Genomic DNA, 22,923 nt, shown 5'->3' with positions numbered 1-22,923 from the left:
GGAAGGCACTCATTAGAATCAACCTGACTGCATTTAAAGATGTCTACTTTTTAATGTTACCTATTTTTATTGTTTGTTTAATCGAAAAATATAAAAAACAAGGATTTGAGATTGATTTTAGGAATATTCTGGATTAAAAAGAACATACGGAAAAAAGTATGATGATTACGATCATATTCCTGGCTGCTTTTGGCGCAAGACAAATGAATTTACACCAGCTACAGGTATGATTAAGTTACTCAGAAATATGGTTTAATCTACCGTACTTTTGGTTGGTGCAATCACACTTTTCTGGCTGACGCCATAATCAGCAAGGAATATATTAGAAATCATCATAATTTTTTCACACACACTAACACTATAGGACTCACTAACATTTAGTTCAAAATGTTGCTTATACCCCTCTCATAAAAAAAAACCAAACAAGATGATAAATTCGACAAAATGTAATACGTATATGTAGGCTTGTATTTCTTGATTCCGGTCAGTTGTGCCCTCTTCTATGAAGTGAGATTTTTAAGTGACATTGGAGGTCCCATCGTATACCATCAGAAATGACTCATAGAGCTATACGGAGAGGTGCCGGGTTTGTTTTTTGTTGCTTCTTTTTTTGTTTCACACAGTGCACTGCAATCTTAAAAAGCTTCACTGGCAACACAAACACTGTTCCGCAAGTTCCAGATAAAGTTCTTTGTCAAAAATGCTCGCTTGGGTGGAACTGGTGCACGAAAGCCACTCCAGTGTTTAAAGAATCAATAGGGAAGCAGAGTCAAGAATAAAAAGTTTTATGAAAATTCTTAAACTTCGAGCGCTTCATCACAAAGAAGCTGTGGCTTTGTGGAGATCCCGGTGTTTTTGTTGCGAGTCTTCGGTCGACTAGGCACTAGATATTGCCAAATTACGTTGAAGTAGCCACTGATCAATGCACTCGAAACTTCGCGAGAGGCAACCCTGCTGGATGTTTTACTCCTTCAGACAGTAAGCGACCCGACCCTCGAGGTTGTCAAATCTGAATAACTTAACAACAGATAACGCATTAATCAGCATAAATCGGTTTATTCTCTATTGAGCTTTGTCATTTCAACTACTCGCTCTTTGAAGAAATCCAATGTTGCGCAAGAATGCGAATCTCCCTTTGGGGTAATTTCAATATCTTGAGGGAGTGCAGTCAATAATATTGTCACAAAATCACCTTTTTGGCGCCTATTGTATTGCTGAAAAAATACGTGATGCGTCAGGAAAGCATCTTTTGCGCTCGACGACAAATATTTCCCTGTTGTAATAAAATCATTCGTTTGCGCTCGAATTTTGGAATAAAGTTAAAAAATGAGGCCTGATTACGTCTTTCCTAATTTCGGCTGCGTTACTCACCTGGCCTCTAGAGCACTACTACGAATAACGCAAACAGAGCCAGCACAACCTGGAAATTGAGCAAGGAAAAGGCGCGCGTTGATGACGGCGCAGAGATACAACTATACGTACGTGATGGATGTCCGTGTTGCGTCTGCAAATTTGAAGGCGCTTTGAGCGCGAGGCGTGATCTCGCAATGCTCCGCTCTATAATGCCAATGAAAATCTCTCAGATTCGAGTGAAAGATTAAGTAACGAGGCTTAAATACGTTTCTCCTACCTTCGGTTTTGTTGACACTCGATTTTTCCTTCCCATTTTCCTTCTCCTTTTTTGAAATTGAATTCTGATTTTTTTACGATTTATTTGTAAACCTATAAATAAAGCTTGTAAGTACCAGCCTTATACAACGTGTTTTTATAGGTGAAACACAGTTTTTTTCTCGCAAGGATTGAAACAGGTCAAAATCATTCCTCACTTAAGCCTCATTTGTTCCTGATTTGGACTACATTTTGTAAAAAGTACCATACTATTATTGCACGGCTCGCTTAAAAACATCGTAAATGCCTAATACAAACATGTGATTTTACGGATGAACCAGAGATAATAGTTCTTAACCCCAAAATGGAGGTTATTTAAGAATGAATCTTATCTGCCCTGATCTTTTCCGGAGCGAGGAGCAAATCAGAGGCGAATCAAAGATAATTCAGGATTTGAGTCCCCCACGCCACGCCGCGGCCTTCAATTCGGACGCGAACCTCAAAAACTTGGAATTGAGCGCGTATTTCAATCGGTTTCGCCGGGTATTAGAGAGGGGTTAAGAGGGGGCGCGGGGGGAGGGGGGCAATCGATAGGGTGGCTCCACGACTTCCTCGGCTCAATTGCCGAAGCCGGCGAACAAGGCGAAAAGGAGCAGAGGACGCAACCCGCACAGCATTCACATCCCGCACCCGGATCGGACTCACTTTTTGATGGACGACCCAATCCGAATATGAATGATATCTCTTTTTAGATGCCCTCCGTCTCTTGCTCCTCCCCAGAATGCTTACTCCGTTCATGTTCGTACACCCGCGTTGCCAGACTCACCAATCGTCTCCCGACTTTCATCGGCGGACTCAAGAATGGACCGATTTCATTAGAGTCCATTTAACCTGAGAGTCAAGACAATGTGAATCCATTTCTGATTGGTTCCCGTATTTTAGGCCTTCACAGTGTCACAAACGGGAATAAAGATTACATTTTCACCGATTGCAAAGATTATAATCTGGAATGGACCAGGGAATAACGGGCTCGACAAGGAACAAACGGAATGAGAGAAGGAACGGAGAAAGGAATTTGAGAATGCGCCGATCAAAGATTACAAAAAACGTTCAATTTCTGTAATCTTTATTCCCGTTTGTAACTCCATGAGGGGGTGTTGTCTTGACTCTCAGTATAAAGGGACTCTAGATTTCATCAGAGAGGAACCAAGCCATATTAAGTTGAAACTGAGAAAAAGAGGTTAGATGTTTTATTCCTCCATAAGGTTCACTGTAGGAAATAAACTGTAGCCCCTCTTTTCTTAAAATTATTTTCTTTTCTTCGACTTTCAGATTTTGGCAGGAGAAAATAAACGACAAAAAAAACTCAAAAACGTTCTTAACTCAAATTTTTCGAGAGTGTGGATTGGTTCTTTTCTGAGAAACCCGGTCCAAATAATCGTTGCTCCTACAATGCCTCTTAAGAATTCAGGTCCTACTTACCTTTCTAGTCGTGATTACAATTCTACCTTTGTGGTAAAAACACTTTTGATTCTGATCTGATAGCAATGCTGTATTCTGGGCGGGATTGAAATCATTATTGCCATAAAACTAACGTAACGCCTACCACTGGAAAGGTACAATCACAAGGTAATGATCATAAGTTCCTAGCCGTGGTGACGTCACTATAAATAATATTCACATATAAATTCTTATGGTACAGTACTTTAAATTTTAAATTATAAATGTTAATCTTTGTTCTATGATCCCCGTTTACAAAAGTTTTACATTTGTATATGCATTTAATATAACATCTAATTTTGAAATTAATATAAAATTTATTAAATAAGTTAGCACTTAGGTGACAGAGCAACATTTCTTTTTTCTCCACGTTTATTGATTATAAGAGGACTCTGACTATGCAGTTCTAGGTAAATCAATTATGTAATTAGTGAAATACGTATTTCGGTTTTAAAATCTTTTTCCACTTTTTAAAGGAAGCTCAAACATAGTCATTATGGGTTGTGCGTCATTATCATTGTCCCTATATCAACTATATTCTTTAAGAATTTTACGCGTAATTTTCTACTAGGGGCGTACAGTAGAACGAAGGAAAAAACATATTGCACTCTTTTCATGATTGTGTCATCTTCAACATCTTGCGCATGTATAATGTACATTTTCAATTTTGAACTGTCTTCATAATTTATTTGAGGTACGAAACTTTTGTTTCATAATTTTTAAAAATTTCTCGGTAACACAACCATCTTTGTAAGGATCCTTGACTTCACACTCGATTATTAGACGCTTTGGAGAAATGGTTTTATCATCCAAAAACTCGCAACCCTGCTGTGCATTATCAATTTCGGCGCAATTTTTCAGTTCTACCTGGTATTATTATTGATTCCGGATGTTTCTTGGCCCCATTTTTTACCGCATTCCTAACCCTCAATAGAACATCTTGAGAACTCTCAGTTTTCCCCTTCCATTTTCACAGAGAACGTTGGAAACGAGGAACTAAAGATCCAATGCCCGCAATTCCAAACTATCAAAACCTTTTGATTGAACAATACTGGCTGGAAGAAGAGACCATACTTTCTATATGACCCTCGTGGAAAATAATACGTCCTTTTTTATTTAGGAGCCCAAGTAATAAACATAGTGATTCATTTCATGCCATAGTCAGTTTCAGCCAGTTTTCTCACAATACATTAACAAATAGGAACTTGTGTAAGACGGTTTTAACGTTACATGTGTTACTCTACAAGCTAATCTCGGCAAAATGGACACGTTTTGTCTTTACGAGGTTAAGCACCGTGATTCGAGTACTTAGGTTGCAGCCCTTTTTGACAAGTGATGTTCCTCGAAGGCTGTCAGTTAAAGATCAACTTTGACTGCAATTACAGCTGGGTAACGCTCTTTCACTGCGATTGTGTATAAACACATCCCCGTCCAATAGAAAGGGGAGCAGTGACGAGGCGAAATTGATTGATTATCGATATTTCCCCATTTGAGGCTATGGTGACAGATCGATTATCAAGGTGTTCGTTGCGAACACCCTGTTTATCGATCCTTTTCCATAGGTTTAAATGACAGATAAATCGATAGATCGCAAACCACGCCACGAGGTGCTCTTGAAACGATGCCCAGTGAAGCGTGAATAATAAAGCTCTCATCGAAGACAAGGAAGACGTGTGTGGTGTCGGGAAAGTAGGAGAGCGGGAGGGAGTAGGGAGGGAAAAAGAGCTGCGAAGCTTCGTCGATCACAGAAAAATCAGCTTGAACACGTCCGTCACCCTTGAGACTCTTAACCCTAGATTCTCGACGCTTGCTGGCTTTGATAGCTTGCTAGCTTGCAAATTGTTGGCCGATGTACGAAACCGCGTATCTACACTGCAGTGCCTGAAATTTTCCGAATTTATTTTATTTCTGCGAGGAAAAACGAGTCGACTTTATACCTTGAAATATTTACAGAATATTCTGCTGATAAAGAGGAAAAATCAGGGAGGATTTCAAGAAATCACGGTGACTAGTTTTCCAAAAAAAAAAAGGAATAGATGACAGGAAGTTTGCAACGTTGCAAACGGAGATACGGGGTTTCGCCTTTTGGCCATCAAAATGCGGCACCCGCCAACCTGGTCAATTTTCATACCTACGCTCCAGGATGCATGAAACTTTTATCAACTCTGAAATCTCGATATCCGAGGACACTGATATCGATATTATTTTATTCAACGAGGGGAAGGGGTGTAGTTTTCGGATGCTTGCCTATCAAATTAATGTGCCGCCAGCAAGTTGTAATGCGATGTTTTCCTTGCGAGCATAAACGGCTTCAAATTTTTATTATGCAACACGCACATCCCAAAAGTCCGAATAGTTGCATCAAACATTTCGTCTTGTCGGACGCCCGATAGTACGTCCATTTTACTAAGAGTGTTTGGACTTCTGTTTGCATTTGGGAACTACAATGTGTGGCTCATAAGTAAAACTACATCCTACAGTATAACATCCATCCTTTAAGTTCTGATGATCCAAAGTAATTACCGAAATTTCAAAGCTCTTATAGCAAGTAAATTTAAAAGTTTAAAGTAAATGCGCAATCTCATAAGTAAATAGCCTAGTTGCTAGTCGTGGTAATAAATTAACTACACTTGGAAAAAAAACCGCTTGGATCTAGAGTCCAGACTCTTAAAAACATTGACAAGAAAAAATACTCTTGATTCAATCGAATTTTTGCTTGAATCAAGAACCAAGCCACTTAATTTGAGCGGATTTCCTCTTGATTTAAGCTTAAATCTGATTGAATCAAGAGTCCATTTTCTTGTCAATGTTTTCAAGAGTCTGGACTCTAGATCCAATGTGAATTTTTTCGTGTGCAGTCAATAATATTGTTACAAAATCACATTTTTGCTGCTTATCGTATAGCTGAAAAAATACTTGTTGCGTCAGGAAAGCACCTTTTGCGCTTGACGATAAATATTTCCCTGTTGCGATTAAATCAGTCGTTTGCGCTCGGCTTTAGGAAAAAAGTTAAGAAATGAGGCTCAATTACGGTTCTCGTATCTTCGGCTGTGTTTCTCACGTGGCGCTTAAAGCACTACCACGAATAAGGCAAACAGAACCAGCACAACATGGAGATAGAGCGAGGGAAAGGACGCGCGCTGATGACGGCGCAGAGATACAACTATACGTACGTGATGGATGTCCGTGTTGCGTCTGCAAAATTGAAGGCGCTTTGAGCGCGAGACTTGAACTCGCTATGCTCCGCTCCATAATGCCAATGAAATGTCACTCAGATTCGAATGAAATATTAAGAAACGAGGCTGAAATACGTTTCTCCTACCTTCGGCTTTGTTGACACTCGATTTTTCATTCCCATTTTCCTTCTCCTTTTTTGAAATTGAATTCCGATTTTTTTACGATTTATTTGTAAATCTATGAATAATATTTGTAAGTACCGACCTCATACAACGTTTTATTATAGATTAAACACATTCTTTGTCTCGCTCTGTAACTATTACTGGTGCGAGATTTCTAAAATATATGGATTGCATTTTGCAAAAAGGAACCACTAGCATTGCAATGTTGCTATGATTGTGCAACTTCTTTTGTCTTGGAGGAAAACCCCGATTATCCATTAATAGTTTCTATTTTACTCGCTAAAAACTGTATATTTAAGACAAAAATTACTATCTAAATTTCATAGTTTTTCACGATTTCCGCAATTTTATTGCGAAAGATGAAGTTGCACAATCTTAGCATCATTGCATTGCTTCTGGTTCCTTTTTGCAAAATGCAATCCATATAATCTTCGATTACAAGGATGACTCGAAATCCAGCACCTGGCTGGAGCGTGCGAGCACTGGGATCTCACCGGCCCGGTTGAAAATTTTCCGGGAGGAGAACATCGATTTACCCGGGCGCTAGACGGAACGGAAGGTCCCGGCCGAGTCGAGGTCCGCACGGCACGCTCTGACCGGAAATGACCACATTTTCGAGTGTCTTATTTACTGAATGACCCGTGAATTCCCCTCTCGACTCGCGCTCCCCCGACGCTCATGACTCCTCGGCGTCTCCTTAACGTCACTCCGAGATACCCGTCCTCCGCCGGCTCGCCCCCGGCCCGCGGCTGCCGAGTTCGTAGACCAAACTCAATTTATTCGAGTCGAATCAACGTCTGGGGAGGCTAAGAATTGGACCACATTTTGCAGTGAAGCAACAATTTCTAACTTAATTTAGAAACAACGGATGCATAACTACTTTCCCTAAGTACATAGATGTTTTTATGATAAAATAGACGGGAAAGGCGAAGATGTTTTATGATAAAATAGACGGGAAAAGGCGAGGACGAGGCTGAAAAAACGCCTCAAAGTAAAGTTGTACAAAATATTTTTTCATGTTATACTCGAGGTCCACCTGAATTTTCGAGAAATTGTGATGGAGAAACATGTATTCTGATGTGCTCACTTTCGTGGCCGATCTAATGGTCCATTGCGGGTGAATAGACTGATTAATTTCTTCATATCCCCCAGAGTTGGCAAGAACGGAAGTTCCTGTATCTTTGACCATTTTGACGGCACCGACTGAAGTTTCAACGTCCTGTCAGCAGAACTTTCCTAGGAGAACTTTAACGGAAGTTAAAGGTTCGAGTAAAATATTTCAGAATTCGTCTAGGCGCATATGAACGTCTCTTAGAAGAAGGAGCGTGACCTAATTACAAGATTTCAAGCTGTTGTAGAGCACGCCAAGAGCATATGTGTGAACGACAAATCTGCATACATTTTGATATATTATCTATCCGGGAGGCTATGCCCCCTGGCCGTTAATCGGCCCAACCCTCCGGGCGCTGCGCGCCGCGAAAGGCCGCTTCACGGCCATCGACATCGTCGTGATCGCGCGTTGGCGATTAATGAGCAAATAATTTCAATTGATTTACACAACGATTTTTCAAAGTAAAATTGCCCGCCAAAAATATTCCTAATGACTTTCTCCTTACTCTGAATTTCGAATCCCTTTTTGGAAGTCGATCTTGACAGGGCCACCCGCCACATATAGCTGTCCATAACTAAACAAAGGCCTCTGAAAGTAGAGATCCGCTCTATTTAAACTGTTTCCTTTGAAGTCCCCTTTTTAACTCCTGCGCATCGACCGTCTTACTCCCCTTCCTCAGTCTGTCCATCAAGCGTCTTAAAAATGATTTTATTAGAATAGAGAGGATATTTTTTTTAACCATGGATTTCCTTTTTTTCTGTTTTTACAGCAGATCGATCCTCAAATGATGGTAGACAAGACCGGAGTAGGTCCTGATGGTAGCGGACAAGGAACCGACCCGAAGCAGCAGCCGGAGGAGAAATCGTCTGAACAGTCTGAGGATGAGAAGTCGAAACCAGAACAGAAGCCAGAGGAAACGCAGCCGGCGGAGAAAAGCTCAGGAAGCAGGTTAGAGAAGCTGTCATCCGTTTCCTGTATTCCTCACTGTGTACACAATCATGCAGGAAATCCTTGAAAGATTTGCCCCAACACGTATAAGCCCCTTTTCGCAGCCCTGTGTTCAGTGGCGATTCTTCAAAGTTGACCGACACTTTTTTTTTTCCTAGAATACCGGCCGATTATCGAAATTTATAGACAAAGCTATAGACAAAGAAGACACAAGGAGTATAGAGCGATCTTATTGGTTGAAGTGGGTGGTTCTTATAGACTAAGGGGGTAAGTGATGGACTAACTACCGGGTCTCTCGCGGGTTGCCGTTAGCTAGTCTATACCTACGTCCTGTATCCATTGCAACCACTCGCTTCCACAAATAGGATCCCTTCATATCCTTTTTGTCTTCTCTGTCTATTGCTTTGTCTATCGATTTCGATGATCAGCCAACTGGATAGGGAGAATATTGGCGGCGAAACTAAAAAAAAAATGCGTATCTCACAATTAGTGGCGGTGTTTCGAAATATCCGGTCTTATTTTGTTTTTTTAAAAGGAGATTAAGGCGAGCATCATGACTTGAAATTTTCAAAGAATATTCTTCATAAAGCTAAGAAAAATCACTGATTTTTTCAAAGAATGACGTTCAATGGTTTTTCATGTAGAAAAGAAAGTATGACAGGAAGTCTACAACGCCGCAAACTGAGATACGCATTTCTAGAGTTTCACCATCGATACGGACATGCCGGCAATTTTAAAGTTTAAGTTTGATGAAGTTACATGGAACTCTTAGGTTCCAAAAGGGCTAACATAATATGAACTCATTTTAGCCAGAACTATTTATTATTACGACAATTATGACTGGTCGTTTCATATAATATCATAGCACGCGTTAGACTTTGTTTTTCGCATGAAGTTCCTCGTTTTTGCTGGAGAGGGCTCATTTACGAACATTTCTTGGCCATCTTGGCTTGATTTTTGCATGTCAAGATTGAGAAGGGGAATTGCTCTAGTGTTTTTCCTGTGGGAAGGTTGGCTGCCCTTCTGAGCCTTAGAAGCTCCTTGTCTCAACGTGTATAGGTACTGTCCAGTATCAAAGTACTTCTTCTATCTAAGTATATTCTCTTTAATTCCATCATTAATGATCGAATATTTTACATACATTTTAATGACCGGAGTCAATGTTACCAATTATGAAAAATCGCCACTGCCTGTGTTGAAGATTTTAGTTAATAAGTGAGTATGGACTTTGCCACGTTTTAGAATATCCGATCATATTCACTTTTTCTCAAGAATCAATCAAAATATCTCTTTGAAATGTTCCAAGGATATATTCAACCGAGTGAGGAAAATTAAAGCGAGTTTCAAGAAAACTGTCAAACTCAAGGAAAAACGTTATATTTCTGGAAAAAAATGAAGTGTACGTGGAAACTTGCAATGTCGCAAGCTGAAGTACGCATTTTTCGACTTCGCCACTGGTAAAACTTTCCTTATGCAGGTTTTTCCGTAAGAGCGTTATAATTTTTGGCGCAACATTTCAAAACAGGCAACGGAACGTTTTAAAAAAGTCTTTTCCCGATTCTCAACGGTCCTCATGAGCAATGTAGCTGAGGAGAAACCACTAATTTACAGGCATTGTGCGTGTAGCGGGCAAGGAGTAAACTCTCGGAGCCCCAATACACTCCTCAGCACTTCATAAATCAAATCACACGGCAAGCCGAAAAATTCACCATTTATCAATTTTATTACGGTTATAAGGAGGTTGCTCCAGTTTCAGCCAGAGCCAAGCTACTTATAATTCCAAATTTGTTTCCGCAAACGGTAGGCTGCGGCCGGTCTGAAGTCTCAATACGGCTCGCGAGCTGTATATCAAACTTTCAGATATTCGTGTTCTTTCTAAGAAACCCAATCAATTTCCAATTTTCCGATCCGGAACTTTTGGGGCAGCCTCGCGCCCCACCCTTAACGCGCTCGTGAAATGAGCCCGAGAATTATTCCCAATTTCAGTGCTCAGCCAGAGCTTTTATTTGGGTATAAGATCCAAAGCGCTGAAAGTCGAGTTCTCTTAGAAAACCAAATGTGTGAGGGCAACAGTTGGGCTTGATCGATACTCAAGGGATTTTTACTCATCTATCCAACCTGAAGCGGGAATAGAACCACAAAACCACATATCTCCATTTTGACGTTTCAAAGAGCCATGCACAAAGTGGCCCATTTTTGGGCCCTCGAAATTGGGGTCGAAGTGAGGTTTTTTTTCATCCTTAGGGTGACCCTTTACACATACTAAAATTTCAGATTGAGTATACGCACCGGTTTTCGAGTTATGGGGGGGCAAAGTCCCCGATTTTCACCCATTTTTGCAAGTGTTTTAATGTCGAACTCCGGCTGTTACGAGGTACCAGATCTAGATATTGAAGCGCGGTTTGCGGTGATTTGTTCAGCTATTCCTGTAGTATTTTTCCACATCTTTCACAAAGCCCCAAATGGTTTTTCGGGGGGCAGAGAGGGGGGCTTTATTCATACTATCATGACCGTAAGCGCATCTTACTGACTTTACTTTGTTCTCTTCTCTCCGCACCGCAGTCACGATGGTATTTTCTGTTGGGGATTTTTCTTCTTCTTCTTTTTCTTCACATTTTACCAATTTTCATGTCCTCCCCCTCTTTTCCCCTTTTTACCCCCTCCCCCGCATCCAAACACTTCCTCTCAAGTGCTCTTCCTGTAAGGCAGATATGACGGGGTCATATGTGGGGGATTATTTTTCTTTCTTTACGACTGATAAACTTTGACCCAACTTACTTCTCCCTTAGAGGGCCCTCCTTACCCCTGTATTGCTGCCCCCCCCCCCCCTGTTCGCTCCACTTTACTTGAAGTATTTTGCTCCCTCCGCAGCAGAAATGACGATGTTTCTGGCAAATAATGTTTCACTTATGTTTAGGTAGTGAAATACTGAATACATGGGCCCTGTAAGGGAGAAGTAAGTTGGGTCAAAGTTTATCAGTCGTAAAGAAAGAAAAATAATCCCCCACTTATGACCCCGTCATATCTGCCTTACAGGAAGAAGCACTTGAGAGGAAGTGTTTGGATTGCGGGGGAGGGGTAAAAAGGGGAAAAGAGGGGAGGACATGAAAATTGGTAAAATGTGAAGAAGAAGAAGAAGAAAAATCCCCAACAGAAAATACCATCGTGACTGCGGCGCGGAGAGAAGAGAACAAAGTAAAGTCAGTAAGATGCGCTTACGGTCATGATAGTATGAATAAAGCCCCCCTCTCTGCCCCCCGAAAAACCATTTGGGGCTTTGTGAAAGATGTGGAAAAATACTACAGGAATAGCTGAACAAATCACCGCAAACCGCGCTTCAATATCTAGATCTGGTACCTCGTAACAGCCGGAGTTCGACATTAAAACACTTGCAAAAATGGGTGAAAATCGGGACTTTGCCCCCCCATAACTCGAAAACCGGTGCGTATACTCAATCTGAAATTTTAGTATGTGTAAAGGGTCACCCTAAGGATGAAAAAAAAACCTCACTTCGACCCCAATTTCGAGGGCCCAAAAATGGGCCGTTTTTGGCCCTTTTTGTGCATGGCTCTTTCCACAACTAGTTTATTTTTCAAAAGAAAATTACTGAATATTTTTGTAAATAATTTTCAGAGAATATTCTAGAAGAAATTTAGAGAAATTATTCACAATTTTCCGTAAAAATGATTATCTTTTTTTAAAAAAAGTAAAAAAAAGCGTAATAAAAATTCTGCGTCGTCGCCAACCAATATCCTCGGCTCCTTAATTTCACAATCAACAAACATCAATCAAATGAAGTAAAAAGGTCAATAAATGGGCTAATATTTTACACTAACCAAACTATCTTATTTCTTCAATGGAAATTATTTTTCAGGGATTTAAGTTTCCCCACCTGCGCACCAAATAATTAAGTACGGCAAGCAGAATACAGCCATGTATAATTTTCTAAAAACATTTTTCCAATAAAAAAAAATTGAAAATTCTATCAATTATTTACCATGCATATGAGGCTACAACCTAATTTTAACCACTAAGTGATAAAAATTAGGTTGTAGCCTCGTCCATGTACCATCATACCATGGTTGTACCATCGTCGAACGATATTGTCAATTGCGTCATGAGTGTGAGAAGTTTAGACGGCGTAGTGCTAGTTTTTATTCCTTGACTTATGCCACCAATACAATCGCATAATTCGAAATCTGATCGTAGTTTTTAAGATGTTCTCAGTTATCAATCGCCTTAAAACTGATCGGTTCGAGGCGCATAGTGAGGATGAGAGATATTTTCTGGAAGGGAGGAATATGATCAACCATCCCTCATCCCTTCGAAGGTATGACCATATTGCACACAGCACATGCAGCCACCTATTGTTACAGTTTTTTCCGTGAGGACAGAGAATTCTATGGATGGAATTTCCCTCCCTACAGTCGTGTAGGTCACATTCATGAATTGAAGTTTCGTTAAGATCAATACGTGGAATAATAACTGTGAGAGAAGTTTCGAAGAACGAGTCGAGGCTCAAACAGCACGTGGAACGAGTTACATGCCAACATCCGAGGCATGTGACCTTAGTTTTTAAAATATCTAAATCGGCAGCCTCACGCACAAATATGTGCCTGATAAAAACAAAAATCTACGGGAACGAAACTATACAACTATAGCTGATGTCATACGATCAAATCAAGCCGGCAAATCTTCAAGGTTAGGTTATTTGACGACTTGGATCAATCGCAGCACTTGACTTCGATTTATTGATGGCTCTGTTTCTCCGTTTGATTAACTTATCACCATCCCGCACACACTGTAATTTGTGTACACACCATCGCACCACATAGACAAGTAAGAATTAAATTTCTTTGAGGCACATTTTCTTATCAAAATTTCATGCAAAGCAAGTTGACTTCATCGGAAGCTTCCGAAGTTTACCCTTCAGTTAAAAATTAACGTTCGTCGGTTGCATCGTTGTTGCGTTGCGTGTCTGGTTTAACAAAATTTTACCCCCCCCCCCCCCCCCCCTTCATTTGCAGAACTTATCGAACTATCAAGAAAACTTCAGCAAACCAGAGGATAATATTCCATCATGAAACGTACAGAAGTTAGTTCAGAACTCGATTCGAATCGAGAAGTTCGGTCCAGTTTGAAAGCTCGGTTGTGTGAAGAACGCTGGAGGACAGAAGGCCAAAGTGCAGAATCACGTATCTCCGTTCATTGGCGGATCTAGCAATTTGGCAACACCAGGTTTCCTCCTATTAAACCTATGTTAAATAATCGATTCATGCCGGAGCACCTGGCCCCTCCAAAAATCGATACATTTCCATAGGTTTAAAAGGAGAAAAACAATGTTGCCAAGTTGCTGGATCCACATCTGTCTCCGTTTCTGTCCTTCAACATTTTTGCTCCTGTTTGCTTTTTTCGAGGAGGGACGAGCGAACTATGACTTGGAATTTTAACAGAATATTGCTGATTAGAGAAGAAAAATCAAGAAAGTTCTCAAGAGATTACGTTGACTTTTCCAGAGAAAAAATAATGTATGACAGGGGGTCTGCAACATAACAAACGGAGATGCGTAGTTTCGCACTTTGACTATCATTGTAGTTTTTAAAACCGTTCGAACCGATATAGAACACTTACGGTCCATTTCTTCTCAGTGTATTTCAAAATGTTCGACTTAATCAATTCGAGATACGCATCCGAGTTGGACCAGACCTGGAACCCGGAACAAATTACCTTAACTTCAGATTTCACGAGAGTTTCCTCTCCACCTCTCCATGAAGAGAATAAAGCTCTCGCGGATGTAATAAAACCGATGACTACCATACTGGTAGGGATTGAGTCCCTGGTGTTACCCTCGGAGCTATCTGTACGAAGTTGTGATCGGCAAGAGCCAGTGTTTGTTTACGGATCCCCGCGTCGCGTCGCGTCGTCCGCGCTTCTTTTCTCGTAAAGTTATCGTTCGATCGATAAGTCCCTATCTCAGTAACGCTATTTATCGATCAAAATCATATCGACTGAGATTCAAGAATCGACCCGCCGATGCTGTACAGTCCCGTTCACAAACAAACACATTACGTGCGAGCGTGGTGGTGCCCTGAATCCCTGCCGCAAACGGAGCGCCGCACAATGGATCGGGTCCATCAAAGAAGTAGGACATTACATTTTTGACTATAAAACTGCAAATTTTGATGCTTGATTCGTCATATTGTCATGGGAACGGAGTTCCCCATGATATTACAATCGTTCCGTTGCTATCGCTATGGGATTCCCTATGCCTCTGCGACCTTGAGCGTTTCGCCCAGTCTTCGATTTTTGGTTCATTTTCCGATGTATCAAAAACCGTTGTATTTTTTAGCCAATCATGTCTCTACGTCAAGTTGTGTTGATTTCTAAAATTCGCTTTCAGCGAGTTTTTTTCCACCTTGAGATGTCGTGTCTGACTGGTAAATCTGCGCAGAACCACGAAGTTCCGATTTTGGGCAAATTCTTTTTTTTGGGAGGTTCTGATTGGTTATTTTTCGCCATCAGTTTTCTGTTCGTTGGTGCAAAAGATCGCCTACCTCGTTGCTCTTGAGAAGCCGCCATTATCCCACCTCAAATTTTAAACATAGATATAAAGAAATAATAACCATCGTACAAGGTGGAAAATTGCTCTGGAGGACCCGTTACGGATATATGAGCCAAAATCAGAACTCGATTGATGGATTTAATCCATGAATACAGAAATATTGCCTCAGCTTACTGCCGCGATCGCAAATGCATGCTGAGATGAACCTTGTGACACATGACAGCATAGGTAAACAATGTCTCACAGAGTAATGCGCTTAATCCGTTGTCTCTTATCACGCCAGTGGCCGAACCGTTGAAATCTCAAGGACGTCTTTTGTGAAGCCCCGCTCAGCGTCCGAGATCACTTAACTGTTCTCTTTTCTCCCTATGCATCCGAGCGGTGAGATAGCTCAATTAGCTACAATACCGTTCTGATTCTGGGAGAGAGCCACTTTTTGTGCGAGCGGGGGTTCGAATCTCGTAGGGGACAGCTAATTTTTACTGGTTGTATTGAATGTTTTAGACCAATCATCTAACAATAATTAATACTTGGCAACTTAGGAAGCACATAGGTCCCTTATGATGCGTATTCGGGCATATGTGTAGAGTAAAAATATCATACGTAGGGTGTCCCAAAAGTACCGGGACTGGTTCTGTAACTTCAAAAGTAAGATAGATACAGACATGATTTTGGTCTCATTTTGAAGATCAACTCAATACCTATCGATTAAAACCAAGATCAGCTCAATCGAATAAAAATTGACCGAGTTATGACAATTTGAAATTAGTGAGGAAAGTTTACCCCTACGGTTTTTAGGAAGATTTTTCGCTTACCAGGATTCAAAAAGTTAATATTCGTATCCACTTTCCTCCGAATCTTCCATAACTTCCTTTTGCTTTTCAAAGTACCGTCCATCAAACCGGATGCACTTTTTCATGCGCTCTTGCCACTTATCCAACATTGTTTTCCTGAATTCTTCCTCTGGGATGGAGTTGAAGAAGTTTTGAATTGCATTCTGGATTTCGGTCTTCGATACGAATCTTCGTCCGCGAAGCTCCTTTTTAAGCGTAGGAAACATCCAAAAATCACATGGAGCCAAGTCAGGGCTATAAGGGGGATGAGGGATTGTTTCAACTCCATTTTTACTCATAAATTCACGCGTTAAGCTCGATGTGTGAGGCCGCGCATTGTCTTGATGGAGTATCCACGAAGCTTTCAAGTCCGACCGTTTCCGGGAAATGTGCATTCTCAACTCCTTTAGTACTTTGCAATAATACGCACTGTCAACTGTTGTGTTTGATGGTACAAAATGTTGATAAATGACACCTCGAAAATAAAAAAACACAATAAGCATCACTTTATCGGCCGACTTTTCGATTTACGGCGATGAAGAATCTTCCTTAAAAACCGTAGGCGTAAACTTTCCTCGCTGATTTCAAATGCCATAACTCGGTCAATTTTTATTCGATTGAGCTGATCTTGGTTTTAATCGATAGGTATTGAGTTGATCTTTAAAATGAGATTAAGATCATGTCTGTATCTATCTTATTTTCGAAGTTACAGAACAAGTCCCGGTGCTTTTGGGACACCTTATGTATACTTTATGCCGAAAAAGCGAACCTGAAACTTAAATGCGTTAACTTCCGAAAACCATATATAATCCAACGAAAATAAATAATTGGTACATAACAGCTTTCTTGTATGCAAAGAAAATAATTAAAAATGTTAAAAAAGAGATGTCAACACAAAATTACATAGCCCCTTCAATTCAGAAGATACTACAAACGAACTGTACCTTAACATTTTCATATCCCAGAAGCTAACGTTCCCATGACGAATATTGCTATCGCTAGGGATTGCAAAATCCAACTTGTTTTAAATTTCAAGGGGTGGTTCAAGACGACAATTTTTCGAGGAAATCAATGGAACCACTTTTAGAAAGTCAAAATTTTGAATAAATGGAGTTACAAGCTTTTAAAGTCTTCTAATTTTGTCCGGCCGCTCCTATTGGCTCGATCCACTGTGCGCCATAGCGCTGGCTTCGAATTCCTTCGCTTTAAAACCCCATCAGCTGCGTTTCAGTGACAGGGAACAGGTTGCCGATTAATTTATTCCCTCCGTTCGTGCCATCCTAAATTGATACTCCGTGCCGCCGACATGGCAACCATGGGGAGAAAAATGACTTGTTTCTACACATCCACACATTCACCTCTATTTGCGGGCAAGTTCTCGGGACACGTTGGACGAAAACCGCAATGCGTTGAATCCAGTCGATTGTGAATGAATAATCACTTTATAATGTTACTACGTAAGCCGTTTCCCGTCTCTTTCCATTTTTTAGATTCGTTTGTGCGCAAAAATTTGCTATTCCACGCGGATATACAAGAATGTCAGTGGGTATTAGATTGTCTACTGCTGGTCACAAGATCCCCTAGGGAGCATGTATCACGAGACGGTCTGGTACCCTCTCATTTTTTCTTCCATGGCATATCTATAGCGAAATTTTCATTTTGAGCGTCAATGTCAAACTTCCTCTCTGTTTTCATATCAAAATGAGAAAACAAAGTTATGCATTAATGAGGGTAATAAATGGTAACTAAGCAAATTAATCAACGCTTAGAAATTGATTGGCTTTACTGACAAAAGCTCTTTTCAACAGTTTTTCAATGATATTTCCCTAATTTCTGCTCCTTTTGACAATGGTAAAGGCATGGTTAAGGAACGGTCTGATTGTCAGGTTTACTACTGGTTTGAATTAAATCTCAGAATCGCGAACAGGAAGGACCACCATTGCAGTATTATGTGACTACAGATATAAATTTAAAAAAAAAGATACCCCGACCTTTCAAAAATGTTAGATACAGTATTTTGCAAGTTTTTTTTTATTTTTGCAGCTCCTCCTTTTGTAGATAAATCGTTGATTACATTGCGGGGACTAAAATTATATCAATGTTAAAAATAAGGTGTATCTATTTTAGATTTTGATACGTTACATTATTTTAACAATTTGAACCCAACAAAATGTCTAATGAATTTGAGAAACCCCATTAAATTCAACTTGAGAAATGGAGATTCCGGATCTGTATTGAACAAGTTGTTGCTCTTATCTTTTTATTGCGTGTAATGTCTAGAGTCAATGTCAGAGTATTTCTGGAAAACTCCAGGCCTTTTTTGTCGGACTCATGTTGAGATCCATCAATCGAACTTGGCTCAATAGGCAAGCATGACGAAGGAGCTGCCCGGCTAATGGTAATGACGAGGATGATTTATCGAATTATAAATGAAAAAAGTTTTTACGGACAGGCGGACACTGAGCCGATTACCAACTTGCCAAATTGTTAATCAAAGTTATAGGAAACGAAAGCTCTGCTTCCACTGTTTTTTGCACAGGTATAATTTTGCACTATTCACTAATCAGTCTCCTTCATGCAGCTATAACGCCTTGGGACATGCATTTTTAGAAGCCACCAAAATAAGCAGGAAAACCTCAGTGACAGCGATGAATTTTAATCATAATAAGTGTGGAATAATCATTGTTTAATCATTTTTTTATTTCATCGTTCGAGACAAGAGTCGTTAAAAGTATAAAATTAAGAGATTACTCAATCATTGAGTCTTGAAATAAGGAACAATCAAATATAGAGCCCATTCCTGTTGACCTGAAACTTTAGCGATTGAGAGATGAGGTCAGACTGCAGTTCATACACTTTTTCTATTTGCTCTGGGTTTGTCCGGGTAGTTGAGTAATGAAACTTTATTGCTCCCTTTCTTGAGTCGGACTAGTCGATATAGTCTCACCCTGAAACCTTGTTCATTAATAACAGTATTCCAACGTGATATCACAGTGATATCACTTCTGTGATATCACTTTTTATTCCAACTTGCCGGTGAACGAGACTCAATGACTCTCCAGTCAAGTCACTTCCGGGCAAAACGGTTCGACCTTACAACATCATGCAAGCAGTACCCTGTTGGTATAAATAAGAGATTCTGCTGAAGGGCCTACTTTTCACGCACGATTTGACAGCAGAAAGAGGACAAGTGGTAGCATCATAGCAGAGACAAAAAACTCCGCCGAGGACGGGGAGGTGGTGGATATAGACCATAAATCAATGTCCCTCTCGAGCACCTTAAACCCTCCCTCGGAAAATTATAAGGATCTCGAGAGGCGACCAGACGTCGCAGATCAATAAGTCACCCACTTTTTGCTCAAGAACTGCCCTTAATAGACCTTATAATTGATGCGGTATATTTTGATAAATTAGAGGGAAGGATTCAGAAAAATGTAAGTAGGATCGCACGTATTTCTTTCTCATTGAACGGCCCCGGAACGTCATTTAGTATCCCGTCAGACGCCCTCACAAAGAATCCGGTGCTTTGCCGAAGGAAGGGCGTATCCTAATTTTTACGTGAGCCCCAGAAAGCTCAGAGTTTTACGTGATAGAGCGCATTTCGGAAACCGATTGCGCTTTTATGTCCCAAGAGCGACGAATTGAGCTCTGGTGCTTTTCAGTCGGTCATCAATATTTCTTTAGGTCCTTACTTCCACACTTTGAGCCACCAAACGTCCCGATTTGTTACTTTCTTGTTGAAAATACTTGCAACAGTCTAACTGATCGTAAGTGTTTTTATTTTTTTCAACGTTTTTTCTCCTTTCCACTCTTCGGGGTTTGAATTGCGCTTATGTTCAAGTGATTTTCAGAGGTGCAAAAAGACCTTCAATGATCAGCACGACAGAGTTGCCGGATTTTAATACAGTGCGTTGCATTTTTAGATGTAGACTCACTCACTCTGATCATAAATTTTCAAAATTCATTATGATTATCTCGTCATAATTCATGATGAATTCCATGATGATATTGTAATTTTATCAGGATGCTATTCCCTCTACATGAACTATGCTTGACTTTGCTATTTCTTCTGAAATACTGTTATGAAATATACCTAACCAAATTATTAGCTTGTTACAAAATTAGGTTTACTGTTAAAAAAAAGTAATTGAAATTATTATTTCTTACATTAAGAAAGCAAAGATTATCTACACGACCGCCTAAGAGATGATGGGCACAAAGCTGTTTCTTTTCTCCTGAGGATGATCGACTGATTTCAGGACTTTTTGTCAACGATTTTTTGTCCGCGCACCTTTTTTGTCCAGTAGTTTATGCCCACACGTTAAATAAGCAATAGTGACTTGGTCCAACCGTTATATGCAGCACAATAAAAGAACAAAATGTAAAAGGAAATATTGAAGTGCTTTGGAAATCATCAAATTTGACACGGAACCACCAATACTTAAAAAACACACATTATATTATTATTCTCCTTTGATAAATTGATACATATTTTTCCCCATCAATTTAAATGAGAATAATCAATGCAGTGTGTGCAAACATTTCAAAATCATGAGTTAAAAAACGCTGACTATGCGAGTATCTTAATATCTAATTTGAAAAATAGAATGAAATTGTGAATCAACCACTGTACTAATTGCGAGGGGCGTTGGTTCATTTGAAAGGTGTTGTTCTCAATGCTTCGGGAAAACTATAAATTATTTTCTGGGGTTCGTCCCCGATTTTTAAATCCCTAAAAACTCATAAATTGGATGAGGGGAAGTGGGGGTTTTTTGTTTTTTGTTTTTCGGAAAAGTTTTGTTGCTACGCATCTTACTTTACTGTTTGCTGTCTTTTTATCAGCTGTTTTCATTCAACAATCATCATTAAGTGAGGTTACTTCCAACACTCAACTGCCATCAACTTACATTTTTCTTTTCCCGCGTTTTTTTTTTTTTTTTTTACGGTTTTTCATGATTGGTTCCATCTTTTTCCTATTGCCAATTTTTCCTCATTAAGTCAATAACCTCCAAGTTTTTTTTCTCATTTCCGATCAGAACTTTTCACGCTGTTTCTTTTCAATGTGTATAAATATGTTTATTATTAATTTCCATTTTCATTTCATCCTTTTTCTTCTGATTTATTTTTTTTAATTTAAAAATTGAACTTTTCAGTTATGATTTTGTTAAAATAATAATAATTTTTACTAATTTTAATTTTAAATTTAACAGTTGTTATGAGTGAAATTTTCAATGACCGAGGCGGTCGTCCTCCAAAACGTGGTCGCGTTTTCCAGAATTCTCCGCATGTTCGTTTAGTGAAGCAAGAACTTAACTCTGTTATTAGTATAGAAAATCAAAGTTTCATTTCTTCATTTCGGAAGTATAATATTGATGATCAGAACTTTGATGAAAATTTTGTTACCAAATTTTCAGTCGGTTCAATGAATATAATTTGTCATCATTGTGATGCTCGCCATTTCCAGGGTGAAATGTCCAATGGTCATTTTAATAACTGCTGCCAAAATAGCTTAATTTCTTTACCGAGTATTCGGACAAATACCGATTTGAAATCATTATTTTTATATTCTCCAAATTTCATAAAGCATATCAGAAATTATAATAGTGCTGTTGCTTTTGCCTCTTTCTCTGCAAATCGAATTGATATTCCGGGTGATGGACCTCATTGCTTTAAAGTTCAAGGATCCATATATAGGTAAGTTTATTTAATATTTACCGTTACGTAACGTACTTTTTTCAGTTTCTCAGTCCGTCCCTCCCTCCTTCCCACCCCTTAACGCATCCGGAATGCAGCTGCATTCCGACTCAAATTAAAGACTCAAAGGGCAACGGGGTAAGAAAAAGAAAAATTATTAGGTAGCGCAATTGTGGAATAGGAAACGGGGCGGAGAGTCTAAACACCAAAAAAACACCACTGACAATTAACAAACGACAAAAAAATTGAAAAATTACATTTCAAAAGCAGCAGAGAGAGGATTTTCTATTAAAAGAAAAAATTAAATGAAATTAAATAAGTTTAAACGATTGGATATGAAAGCTTGGAATACTGATAAAAATGTTACATGACAAAAAAAAAAAACATCATTAAATCATATTTTAACATTTTCCAGATTGACATAATCCTGTGGAACGAAGCTACCAATGAAATTGAACACGAAGACTTGGGAAAAACCGTTTTTATCAAACAAGTTAAGCTAGGAACATACATGGGTAATAAACAACTGACTTATATGTGGAATAGTAAGATAACGAAACAAGAAAAAGATAACATACCAGCAAATACGGAAACCAGAAAGCAGACTGAACATGGAAAAAACGAAGAAGAAAAAGCGGAAAAATTAGATGAAGTTAAAACAGGAGCAGAAAAAGAAGAAGAACCAGAAGGAACAGCTACTGAAGAAGAAAAAGAAGAAGCAAAAAAAGAAAAGACAAAAGGAGGAAAGAAGAAGAGCAAAGTTGTAGGAAATATAGGAAGAAAAGCAGGACAGAAATGGCAAAAGAAGAATCAACAATTTAATCGAAAAAAAAGCAAAGTATGTAAAAAATAAAAAAAGATCTTCTTTAAAATTAGTTTGAAAACAAATGTAAAACCTAAAAAATAATTTTGTATGAAGATTAAAACAAAATTTTAGTTTTAAGTTTACTAAATAAAATTACAATTTTTGAAAACATTTGTTATATTTATTCTCTTAAAAAAATAATTAGACCCGATTCAAAGACAAAACAGAAAATTAAATGAATAATAAATAAAAAAAAAAAACATGTGAAAATGAAAAGTGTACAGGAAAAATAAGGGGCTGCGAAGCAGCCCCATAAGCCCCTAGTAAATATTAAAGCCTAACAGAGCGGAGCGGCGTGCTGCCAGCGCGAGAGTCTCACTGGCGCCTGCAAACCTAAGTGGATACTTCACGCATTGCACAGCCTGAAGTATCCACTTAGGTTTGTAGGCGCCAATGCGCGGCGTGCGGCGGCGCCTGAAGCAACTATTTCACAACAGAGGTGT

General features: G+C 39.4%; 1 protein-coding gene across 1 annotated transcript in view; it reads left to right on the top strand.

Annotated features, from left to right (window-relative positions):
- Cngl (Cyclic nucleotide-gated ion channel-like) overlaps positions 1 to 22,923 on the top strand; it is a 327,720-nt gene that overhangs the window by 237,538 nt on the left and 67,259 nt on the right. Inside the window, exon 5 of the mRNA XM_072301180.1 lies at positions 8,348 to 8,526. Within this exon, the coding sequence (XP_072157281.1) occupies positions 8,348 to 8,526 (179 nt within the window). The remainder of the gene's footprint in view (positions 1 to 8,347; positions 8,527 to 22,923) is intronic.

This window comes from Bemisia tabaci, chromosome 6 (genome assembly GCF_918797505.1).
Source record: "Bemisia tabaci chromosome 6, PGI_BMITA_v3".
NCBI classification, from domain to species: Eukaryota; Metazoa; Arthropoda; class Insecta; order Hemiptera; family Aleyrodidae; genus Bemisia; species Bemisia tabaci.
The sequence above is the reverse complement of the archived record's forward strand: the minus strand, read 5'-3'. Positions and strand labels throughout refer to the sequence as shown.